The 12671-nt window shown below is 39.3% G+C and overlaps 1 protein-coding gene across 1 annotated transcript; it reads left to right on the top strand.

The window, feature by feature from the left end:
* The first annotated feature begins 62 nt into the window (after positions 1–62).
* On the top strand, positions 63–3245 carry mzt1 (mitotic spindle organizing protein 1). Its single transcript, XM_053615210.1, has 3 exons — positions 63–324; positions 1635–1780; positions 2974–3245. Exons 1-3 carry the CDS (start codon positions 273–275, stop codon positions 3001–3003), a joined length of 228 nt encoding a protein of 75 aa, XP_053471185.1. The 5' UTR covers positions 63–272; the 3' UTR covers positions 3004–3245.
* Positions 3246–12671: the final 9426 nt, after the last annotated feature.

Below are 12671 nucleotides of genomic sequence, written 5' to 3'. Positions count from 1 at the left end.
CAGAAGGAAGGCAAGCTGGCCAATTAGAAAGACGCGCAAAAATAAGACGTCGCTCACTTCCGTTCAAATCTCTCGAAACTTTATTGATACGTTTCTAGTGATCGTGAGATGTGAATGGACCTCAATTTTTAAATCTTTAAATAAATAGAAAGACCTATTTATCGAAGTGCGAAATCGTTTTTTTTTTTAAACTAACGTAAAGAGTATTTTCGGATCGGAAGGAAAACTCCAACGGAGAGGAAGAAAGGATTGTTGTTGATAAGCTAGCGGTCATGGCTAGTGCCGCGAATACAAACATGAACTCTGTCCGGGAAACGATGGACGGTGAGTGTGCGGTTTCTCACGAAAATCAAGTGTTTAGTTACAGGATAAAATGCAGTATTATTTTCAGAATGAATTTAGTGTTTAGTGTTTTGATTTGAACCCTAATAAAGCCGAGCTAACTATTACCGTCAGAGTATTATAATATATATATTTGTATTAAGTGGCCTAACAAATACATCGGTTTTAGTATACAATTTTAAAACGTACAAATTAAACCTTATTCAGTGTCCTATCATCCCTAAAAACTCTCCAAAAATGGCCGAGGAAAAAACATATGCTGTGTTTATGAATATTCATGAATATGTCAATTGTACACGCCCCCCAAAACCTCCTGCCACCCCAAATAGTTTACACCTGGCCTTTTAAAGTGTCATACCAATAAATCTCCAGTGATCACGTGACAAAGGATTCGGTAGCTAAGGTGATCATGCGTTTACTCACAGTGCTTCTCCAAGACACGCTCACACTCATTCACACCTGTGTTTAGAGCTGCACAGATGTGCACACAGATGTGTGAAAGGGGCTTATGGTTCTATTTGCATTGTCATGTTCTCTATGATAATACCACAGCCCTGTTCTCAGTTCTGATTGGGTTTCGAAGGTGTTGATTTGTTTAGTGTAACACTAGCTCTACAGTAGGTCCAGCTACAATTCAAATCACAGGGTTATATTAATAATGCTCTCGTTCCAATACCTTATCCGCTTACACACAGACTTGTATGGCAGAAGTCTAATAACAGAAACTTATTATTATTATTATTATTATTATTATTATTATTGTCTCCCTAAAGTGCCCAATAACTCAAGATCTAAATGGTAAAAGTTTTGAAATTTGGCACATTGATGCTAAATGGTCTGCACATATATAGCGCTTTTATCCAAAGCGCTTTACACTGTGTCTCATTCACCCATTCACACACTCACTCACACACCAATGGTAGCAGAGCTGTCATGCAAGGTGCTAACTTGCCATCGGGAGCAACTTGGGGTTCAGTGTCTTGCCCAAGGACACTTCGGCATGTGGAGTCATGTGGGCCGGGAATCGAACCGCCAACCCTACGATTAGTGAACAACCCGCTCTACCACCTGAACCACAGCCTCAATTTTACATTTTATATTAATCAGATAGCATGCTAACTCAATTCCACAATTCTCTTGTTGTAACGTTACTTGTCGTGTTAACTCGTAATGGGCACTGTAGAAATAAACTTGAGTACTGGTTTACACGTTAGTTAACGTGTTATTGTTCCTCAGTTTGTCATTTTTTTTATATTCCCTCTCAGTACTGTACCCGTTTGTGTGTTCCTCAGTTCTCCTGGAGATCTCGAGACTCCTTAACACTGGGCTCGACATGGAGTCATTGTCCATCTGCGTGCGGCTGTGTGAGCAGGGCATTAACCCCGAAGCGCTCTCATCAGTTATAAAGGAGCTACGCAGAGCCACGGACACACTTAAGGTAACTATGTTAGTAACTTAAGTGTGGGTAACTATACATACTTCAGTCAAACAAGTTCTTAGAAACTAGAAGAAAAAAAAAAAAACAGTTTTATTTAGTTTAAACACACTTCCGTGAATGTAGTACCTGCCTTAAGGCTAATTTACTCTAGAACCATTTCTAAAGCGACCTCAACTCCACTGAACACCTTTTGGGATGAACTGGAACGCCGACTGCACCCCAGACCTCCTCACCCAACACCTAATGCTCCTGTAGCTGAATGAGCAAAATCCTCATTGCTACGCTCCAAAATCTAGTGGAAAGCCTTCCCAGAAGTTTGGAGGTTATTATAAAAGAGTAATAAGTGTGGAACGGTTTGTCGAACAAGCCCATATAGGTGTCCCGGTCAGGTGTCCGCAAACTTTCGGACGTATAGCCGACCCAGTCTCAGAATGGCAACACGTCTGGTGTGCATTCAGGGTTAATGTCATTCATTTTCGCCCAATGTCAGAAGTAACTTGCAGGATGATATAGATTGCGCTGCATGTGCTAAACGAATCTATTTGCATAAACGCCACCTGATATTTTGCACTTTAGCTAAAAATTCCCCAAACTGCAAATTTCATTAACACGCAAAATGGAGGTGATGTGTTATTTTTTCACGTGAGAGACAGAATCCTCTGTGGACGTGGTTAGAAAAGCAGCTCGTGTGCGTTCCTCTAAGCTTTTCTTTAGTTTTGCTTTGAAATAAGAACAAATGAAAACAATGCATTTCATTTTTTACATTTTTTTTTTTACCCCTTTTTCTTTCATTTGTTTTGTCCCCCCCTTTAAAAAAAATCTGTCTTGGCCTGTGATCAAACGTGCACATGTTCACACATTCAAACTTTTTAGTAAACCAGGAGCAAAATACTTTCATTTTGTTTGTTTGGTTTTTTTTGGTTTGTTGACTTTTATGGCATTTGGCAGACACCCTTTATCCAGAGCGACTTTTACATTTACCACTGCCTTGTAGTAATGCTCCGCTCTTGTCTTTAAATCTACTGTATATGTCTGTATTATGTATATGACTACTATTTCTTGTGTCAGAGTATAGTTTTATACAAATGCATGATTGATTCTCAGTTCAGTAAAATGTCAGCAGTGTATTTTAATATTTAACATTGCACATGAACTTGGATACATTACCTTTGTGTCTTTTCTTTCCGGTCCAGGCCTCTGACAACAGCACAAGCCAAGGATAAATCTCACCAGGCTCAATCGAAAAATTAGCTCTAGAAGACATTTCATCAGTTCACCAAGAGACTGTATTATTTAATAAGGGACTTTTTTTTTCCCACCTGCATTTTCCCCTCAGCCTTGTTTTTATTTTATCTTTATCTTTCTCTCTGTATTATGACGTCCTTTTGGCTGTGTGTGCTTTCATATATCCAGTATTTTAAATCAGATGTCTGTCATTGTTATAAATGTTTGTTTTTCCTCTGAAGATGAGAGAATTTGTATTTGTATTGGCTTGTGAGAGGGCATGAGATTTCAGGAGACAGCTCGACGTGATAATGAAACTAATAATAATAATAATAATAATAATAATAATAATAATAATAATAATAATAATAAATAAGCAGGATTTGTGCCATGTGTTTGTGTTGTTTGTCCACTAGGTGGAGACAACATGCAGCACTGTGTGATCTTGTAGCCTGTTCGACTGTGATTATGACCGCGACCGTCGTTAACAATGGCTACGTTTACATGCTCATTATTATTATTAATCGGATTTTGATAATATTCTGATGAGTATTGAGTCATGTCAACACCGCTATCCGCTTGCCCGATTCAGAGTAAGATAATATTCGGATCCCCAAAATTCTGCTTCCCACCACTGGAATATGGTAAATAAATGGTAAATGAATGGTAAATGGTCTGCTCTTATAGAGCACTTTTATCCAAAGCACTTTACACTGGTTCTCATTCTCACACACACACTTACACACCAATGGTAGCAGAGCTACCATGCATGGCGCTAACTTGCCATCAGGAGCAACTTGGAGTTCAGTTTCTTACACAAGGACACTTCGGCACGTGGAGTCACGTGGGCCGGGAATCGAACCGAATATCTACCACCTGAGCCACAGAGCTCCTATTTTTATGCCTTTTTTTTTCCCCGAAATTTGGTGCAGGTAAACACCTTATTCAGAAGATCCAACGGTATAATCTTGATCCACTGAACTCTAATACTGTGTACTCTTTACACGTTTCATGCAACTGATGCCACAGTGCAACTTTTTTTCTTCTTTTTTTTTTCCATGTTATGAACTCATAAGACATCTCTGCTCATACATTTCTCATAAACAGTCCGGCTTAGGGTTTGATTTAGCAGAAGCTGTTAATAGATCAGCATGAGAGAAAACTTCTAGCCAGCGCCGGCTTCATTAGTGTCCAGCAGGGCTGGCGTTGTGAGAGGTGCTTGTGTCCTTGGCTCCTGCAGCCAGAAGGTCCCCCGTGGCGATGGAGAACTCATTTAGTTGATGCGTCTTTAATCGCCTTGGCCGTATGGACACGCAGTCTCTCTATTCTGAGAGAGAGCTCTCCTGGAGTACATCCTCTGTTTAAATGTGATGATTTAATTACGGCAAGCGAAAGCCAAGCATTCGTCACTGTAGCGCTTTGTTTATGGAGTTAATGTATGGGACGGCTTTATGAACCTGCAGCATGAGTGGCTTGTTAGTGTGAAGTAGCTTCCTGGCATGAAGCACTTTGTCGTGCTTTACAGGCATTGTATTTGAGAATTTCAGTCTGTTTGCTCATCCAAAAGAAGTGTTTCATTTATGGCTTGTTTGTAGGAAGTATTAGTACACAGTGAATAAATTATTTGATTATTTGATATAGGTTCTCAAACCAGAACTTTTATAATTCGCTAGAGAATCTGGTATGTTTTATCAATAAATGTGACTTTTAAAGAAAGAACCAATTTGACTGGCATGGCAGATGACCAACCACTGATCGCTTCCTGTAAGAAAAACTCTTTAATCAAGAAATGAGGTTTTCCACTGACTGGAAGCACGGGGGTTTAGTGGTTAGCATGTTTGCCTTGCACCTTTGGAGTTGGGGGTGTGTGGGGAGTTTGCGTGCTCCCTCTGTGCTTCGGGGGTTTCCTCCGGGTACTCCAGTTTCCTCCCCCAGTCCAAAGACATGTGTTGTAGCCTGATTTGGCATTTCCAAATTGTCCATTGTATGTAAATGTGAGTGCAGGGACCCCGTCCAGGGTGTCCCCTGCATGGTGCCCTGTGTTCCCTGGGATAGACTCCATCCTCCACCTGTGGGGAGGGACCCTACACAGGACCCTGCGTAGGATAAGTGGTATAGAAAATGGACGGATGGATTTTCCACTGAAAACAGAGAGACAATCAGTCCTGGTCTTGAAGCTTGTGGCCAGAAAAGTGTACAAAAAGTCTGACAATCTGTGGCTCTTAGCAGACTTATCAAGCACTGTACCCTTGAGGCCCTATTTAGGAAATCACAATTAAATATGGTATATATAGTATATGATTTATATTACACACACTATATATATATTTTCAGGGGTGTTCTTTGGATGGTTATGACATCTGGATTGCTAAAATGCAGGGAATGTTTTCTGAAATCTTAAGTTTTGCATTTAAATTTATTTGACAGCAAGTGGTAAGAGGATTTCAAAGTACTTTTAAAAGCCTGAGACATTAATATGGGTTCTTAAACCTAATTGCACTTAAATGTTTGTACCATTTGGCATCTTTAGGCGCAGTTCCCTAAACAACGTCCTCAGTCATGTTCCGAATTCTTCATAACATGTTATATTCATGTCTTATTTCCCCTCGTTTTGAATCCTCCCCCCGAGAGATTATTAAATATGCTAATGGTGAACAGCACCATAGAGGGAAATCCTTAGTGTTTCATTAACTCTTACAGTGTTTATTGTCATGCTGGACGTGTCTTCATATAATAAGATTTTGGGTGGTAATTCGGCAAGGGGGCTCCCCACCCATTTCTACAGGAAATGAACTCTTAAGACATATCACATTGTCACTAATGTCACTTCACAAGGTGAAAGGGTGTAATATCTGTGACCCTCTTACCTCAATGCAAACAGTAAGGCCATGGTGAACTTAATGTCGCGGGGGGAAATAATCAACAAAGGTTTTACCATGCAGAAATATGAACTTTAGAAGTCAAAAGTTTCAATGTGAAAATTGGGTCAAACTGGATGAGAAATACACTGACAGTTTAAAATTGTGACACAGCCAAACACACACATGATAATGGCTAATTATCATATATCTGAACGCTAATGCGTGTATTAATTGCTTTAATTAGTGAAGCAGTTAAATGAGAAACAATGTCAGGGCCTTTTAATAATGCATAAACCTTTAGCAAATGTTTATGTAAATTCCCCTGTGTTCTGTTTCACTTAATACAATGTTTGTAATTAAATTGCAACGTTGTGTGTTCGACTATGTAATGATTAATAGTTTCTCCGTAAAGTTAATAATTTCGTCTTTTATCCTTCTGAGTGAAGCAACAGGGTGGTTTGTTTTCCAGGTAGGTGGAAAACATCTGGTATTAATCGAAAGCTGATGAATTTGATGTAAAAAATAAAAACCTTGCGCAAGGTTAATTGGATGTTTAAAATGTAAAATACTAATTATTGTAATAATGCAGATTAATTTAGGAGGTTTTTTTTGTTGTTTTTTTTTGGGGCCCAGCCCTAATAAACCCAGTTAGATATCTGTTTGACCTTAAGGTCTGAATTTAAAGCTGATTTTTACAGTGTGGATACAAAATAAAGGTCACTACAAATGAATAGACCCATTTTGAATGGATTCATTTTTGTTCCGTGGATTTCACGGGCATTATTGACCTTTATGGGGTGGAGGGGGGGATTTTTATTTCTAACCTTATAAAGAGACAGTGTACAGCATGTGATAAGGTCATGTACCTAATCATCACATGCACTTAAATAAAATCAATTCATTAATCTGATGAGACAGATTTTGATTCTGCATTTACTGATTAAATACAAATGACTATTGAAATTCACTGGAACTATATCAAATAGATTAAAAAATTCAGCAGGTATAAAGCGCTCTGAGAGTGAGTCTTCTACAGTTCAACAGGAAGTGGAGGTGAAATACCTTTCTGTAATGAGGGGCTTAAAGTTCAGTATACGGCAGTACGGTGTTCTTGAGCCTGGACGGCAGGGATCTGATGCTGTGCTACCATTTTCCAGATAACACAGAGTTCAAATGTTAGCTTTCCTCACACATTATTTATTATTTAAGGTTTGATGATGAAACGTCTTGGCTTATCATCTAAATTTCAGAGAAGGCCGGATCTGGTCCAGTATGTCGGAGTCCAGCCCAGTTTGCAAGACGTGCTTTTTCTTTACTCGCATCTTGATTCTGTCATAGTTGTTATGAAATAATTCTGGGGTGGAAAATATATGTAATAGAACAAAAATAATACTGGCAAGCGGGGTCAGATGTAGACTCTAGCATATGCTAGCATAAACCCAAACAGACAACTAGCCAGTGTCTTAGTGTATAGCTTTTTTAGTGCATTACTTAGCTACAGTATGGGAAATATACTAATCATATATCAGAATACTAAACATCTTCTGCATTAAAACATAAGAATGTCTTGTCTACACCCCAATGCTGAAAATGGACAGGTAGCTATAACTATAACTAGCCTACGTTTCAGTAACTTTAACTAGGAGGGTTGTTTGCTAGCTATCATGTTGGTTTTCTGTAAGCAAATAAACTTTCTAGACAAAAAAAAAAGTCACGGTTGTGATTTGTTTCCAAATGCACGGTTATAATAGTACCAATAACAGTACTAATCCTGTAAATAAGATACTTGTAATAGTTCCTGTTCATTTTTGTCCACTACACAAATGACTTGGTGCAATTCAGCTAGAGTTTTTGGTACTATTTTATTGTTTCACTTGAAGTTTTCTCTGGGATTGAGGTGCAGAGATTCTCAAGTGAAAGTGCCCCAATGTTCCATCATGCTCGTCAAAATAGTAACGCACAGGTTTGGCCATATGTACTCCGTAGTCCTCATCGTGGGACGTGCCAGTATTCAGTACAGACACTGTTGTATTCACATTACAACTAATCACACTGTACTGAATTCTGAACAGATAGGATGGGAATTGAGCAGCTTGGCCCATAACCTTCATTGTCACTACTACCACAAAGTCTGTTCTTGGAAATTAATCTGCAGTAATAGGCCATAACAGTGCACCATGCCACTGAAAGTGACACTCTGGTGATTAAGTACCAGAAAAACAAGCCAGGCACAGGTTTCTCATTCTGTGGCGTCTGAGATTAAGCTTTACATCACAGCTGTCCAGCTCCAACTTGAACTCTTCCTGGGTGTCGGCTCTGTTTCCAACTCAATCCGTAGTGCATCAATCCCCATTACTTCCTAATGATCAGCCTTATAGAGCGCTGTCACCTGCGCGCCCATTTTCATCAGTGTCGCCAGTGAAATGGTGCTTCGGCTCCCATTAACCCGCGCCTGGCCCAGTCGCGCTCTTCACTAGAAGACAAACAAAAGAAGCTGATGATGCTGGTGCTCGCTTTTGCGACAGCACTATTTATAATGATTAATGAGCCTATGGTTTTTGTTGATTACGGCGCTGCCAGGTCTCGATACTTGTTTCAATTAAGCGTTCTGAAGGTCGCTAAACCACGTCTCGCACCCCCGCACTCGCATAATCCATTCGCATTAGCGATGATACAGTGAGGAAGCATGGTTTTACCAACTTCAAGGAGGCTCACCATGATGAGGTCTCTATCGTACTCATTTAGAAGTGATGACTGACTGACCTCCTGTTTCTCCCAGGGGACTCCGCACAGAGCCAGCACAGAATGTGTTGTTATGTGGATAAGTGTGGATGAGTGTAGATGGACTAATTTTTATGCTCCATCAATCTGGTCAGGCGAACACCTCCCTCCACATGCTTAGATTGGTCAGACATTGTTGTTGACAGCACCGGAAGCACCCTGTCATTCTCAATCAGGCCATGTTTGCACAAAAATGTAGTCTATGGGTGGCGAGTGGAGTTGATGTACCTGTACCTTTGCCTTCTTTTCAAGCAGAATCGGTGGTAAGGCTCTGGATTACCGATTGGAAGATTGTGAGTTCAAATCCTGGTACTGCCAAGCTGCCAATGTTGGGTCTTTGAGCAAAGCATTTAACGCATTGTTTTCTGGGAAAAGAGTCTTTGGTGTTATTTGCTTCACTTTCTGGTTTTTGTTCTTGCTCATGTGTGCACTTACTTGATGTATGTCCAAATGCAGCCAAAGTACGTAAGCATTGGTCGAGATTTCACGTGTGCAGGAAGGTATTTTTCCACCAGTAGCTACTTAATTGTATGGCTTAGGAGTCAGCAAAGTAAACTTATCTTACAATGTTAAAAAATTTGCCATTTCCATTCTTAACCTAGGGAGAAGCTGTTTGCAAGTCAGTACAAACAGACGTCTGATGTTTCTCTTCTCACGAATAAGATTAGACAATAAGACTCGTTTTCGGTATGCTGATCCAAGATGAGTATCTTGGTCAGCCATGACAAAACATTAATCCAAAATCTCATACATTAGACTACTTCTCTGGCCTCCATTTTCAGGAAGAGTCAGCTTCCTATCTTTCCTCTAACTACGCACTTTTCCCAAAGCTCAATTTCCTTTGATGGCAGCTCCACCTTATAAAATGACTCTCCCCAAGGCTGTGTGTCAGTGGTGAGCATTTATGTTGACAGGCCTCATGCTCTTCGCTTTGATTCATATGGCCATGATGAGATTCAAGAGGTTTTTTAGTTCTCATTCGAACACTTCAACCATCCTGGATGAGATGAGTTACGGCATTCATAATCTCAATTTGTTGCAAGATAAATAAAGAGGTACCTAGATTCCCATGAGTGGCCAGCTTTTATCATTTTCTCTATTTTCACATCCTGCTTTCAAAAATGCTGGTTAAACTGGTCAAATTGTAACAGTCGGAGTCCAGGAGAAGTCACTGCCCATATAGGAGCAAAATCAAACCCACATTTGGCCTTCCTAAATAAGAAATTTATAGCAAATATATAAAACAGTGGGACACAAAAGTCCACTACGTGGTTTAGCCAAATGCTTCTAGGTGGCATTTTTTAAGACAAGTGGTTACAAAATGTAGACTGTTTTTATATGCATTTTGGTAAAAGTCAGGCTTTTTAAAATGGAATTATAAAGCTAGCTTGCAAACCCCTAAAGATTTGTTGACTGTGCTGTCTATATGAGTGTAACAAAACTTATAGCTAGCTAGCTATGATATTCAATTGGTTATAGTATGGTTGTGTTCAGCAATAGAAACACTGCCGCTAGTTTGCGCTAGTTCAGGATCCATCCTCAGATACACTACAGAAACCCAAAAGCAGTCCCAAAAAGTCATTGTTTTAGAAAATTCAATCCCATTCTCTTTGGAAATAATTTTTTTTTAGCTATCTAGCTGTCAATGTGTCATTTGCAAGGTCTGTAAGTAGTTAAAGAAAGATAGCTAATATGGCTATTGGTAGTTAGCTAATTAGCCAGCTATTTTCAGTGACTAAAAGTGTCTTTTGGAAAAAAAAAAATGGAATTATGATGTTAGCTAGCTAACAATTTACAACAATGTATCAATTGCAATGTCTGTAAGTAGGTAAAGAATGATAGCTTACGGTATATGGCTAACTTGCTGTATAAACTACTAGACACCTGTGTTATTCAGTGAATAAATGTGAAGATGGGTTCGTTAGTTCACGATCTATCCTCAGGTGGGGTAAAGAAAGCCAACAGCTGTGGTGGATTGAAAAATGAAATTGAAAATGTAATCCTTGTTCATTAGTTGTTTGTTTTTATTTTTTATTTTTATTTTTATTTTTATTGGGCGGGGGGAGGCAGGCTTTGAAAATGAAACTATGAAGTTGTCTAGCAGTCAAATAATTATTGCGTATATGGCTAAGTTGCTAGTTAGCTAACTAGCCACCATCTATCCTCAGGTAGGTTAAAGAAAGCATAAAGACATGGCAGGTGGAACGCTGAAATAGAAAATTAAATTCATTAGTTCTTGGTATTGGGGAGCAATCAGGGTTTAAAATAGAATTATGAAGCTAGCTAGCTAACTTTATTTTTCTTTTGAATTGTCGTGTGTAAGCAGATACCCTACTAATCTCAGTCAGCTTGTTATTGTTCCTTGCTTAGCAAAGCAAAAGTCTGGACTAAAATGATTTCCCCACAAACAGGGCAGTGTATGTATACCTTCACATTGTGATAAAGATTACATGCTGCTCCTTCACACTAATTTGTTATTACTCTAAAGGTTAAGATTTGGATCAGTGTCATCTTTTCCTGTGGGTCTTGCTATATCTACTCCCCAAGTGACTGTGAGGAAGTCTTTATTCACGTCCACTTCACTTCTTGAATGAAGGTTATTTGCCAGTTGAAGGAGCCTTCTAGTTTGTGTGTGATGGATGTTACGTGGAGTGAACGCACTAGGGGGCTCAGGTGTGTGTGTGTGTGTGTGTGAGAGAGAGAGAGAGAGAGAGCGTGTTCACAGGAATGAGAAAGAGCGATAGAGGGAAGATGCTCTATGATCTGTGAAGAACTCGCGTGCAAGAGAGAGAGCACCTGAGAGCAAGTCCGGTACTTATGGAGCAGATCCATCAAAATCAGCATGCTGTTAAGCATTAGCAAATAGCCCTCGACCTCTCTCCGCCCCTGAACCAAAGTATTAAAAAAAATCACTCCACTGCTGCTGAGGTCGCAGTAGTTAGCTGTAGTGAAGTGAATAAGTGCTAATAAATAGTAGTAGCCTTGTAAGTTAGGGCTTGTGTTATAACTTTGAACTGGTTTTTGTGCTCATTTGAGGAGCTAGCTAACATGATGCCTAAACACACTGTATTCACAATGGAAGGCGCTCCATCCTTGCGCTCAGAAGAAACTTTTTTTTTTTTTTTAGTTCATGTGAAGGATTTTGGACAAATTTGAGGCCAGCGTTGTTTGCGTCTTCTTTGTTGTAGGCAATAATGCTGTTAACTTGTCCAAAGTACTGCTCGCTTTCTGACAAACATGGTAGACTCTCAGGAGTGTGTTTGTATTTATGAAGTGTATTCATATTTGTTCCAATGGTTAAAGTCTACAGTATTTTAACCTAGCTTCTCACTTTATGTAGCAAGCTTATGCTAATGTTCTAGTTAGCCTTAGTTAACCCTCTACTGCATGAATTATTACATTTATATGAAAAATATGTTTTTAAGGATTTTTTTTAACTGAATATTTTTTTCAGCGGGGTAGGTGGGGGAAAAAAAGTGCAATTGTGGAAAGTAGAGTCATATAGTACAGCATATAGTCAAAAATAACACAAAATGTTTTTGTCAAAGTTAAAGCCCCCTTTTTCCAGTTACACTGGAACAAAGTAGTTTTGTATTAGTGTATTTCAAAAAAATTGCAGATAAATTAATTGTTGCCATATAGCAACACCATACAGTAAAAGGAAAACTAACAAGCTATCTAGCCAGCTGTGTTATTCAATGAACACTTAACCTCACTTTGTCCTCTCTCCCAAGTATTCATTCCTGTTTTGCTGCCAAATTGTGTTTTGTTTTGTTTTTGAGCATGTGCACATGTACGTAACACATCTATTTTTTCTTAGGTCCCCCACCCCCCTTATATTTTTCTATCTTTGTCTTCTTTTTCTCCTTCTCTTTTTTCTTCCTTCTCCCTCCTTATTGTTCTCCAAAGAGAAAGATTGTGGCAGGTTTGGGGGAGGGGGGTTGGGTCGGTAGATATGGGGGTTATAGGTGGTGGATTGGAAAGAAGAAGAAATAACAACAGCTGCCGTTAATACGGGAATCGTA

This window comes from Ictalurus furcatus, chromosome 26 (assembly GCF_023375685.1).
Source record: "Ictalurus furcatus strain D&B chromosome 26, Billie_1.0, whole genome shotgun sequence".
Lineage (NCBI taxonomy): Eukaryota > Metazoa > Chordata > Actinopteri > Siluriformes > Ictaluridae > Ictalurus > Ictalurus furcatus.
Note: the sequence above shows the minus strand (reverse complement) of the source record. Positions and strands in the feature narration are given on the sequence as shown.

Coding starts and splice junctions, on each gene's coding strand:
- mzt1 (XM_053615210.1), top strand. CDS start 273: ATGGCTAGTGCCGCGAATACAAACATGAACTCTGTCCGGGAAACGATG. Junction 325..1,634: donor TGTCCGGGAAACGATGGACG/GTGAGTGTGCGG, acceptor TGTGTTCCTCAG/TTCTCCTGGAGATCTCGAGA. Junction 1,781..2,973: donor GAGCCACGGACACACTTAAG/GTAACTATGTTA, acceptor TTTCCGGTCCAG/GCCTCTGACAACAGCACAAG.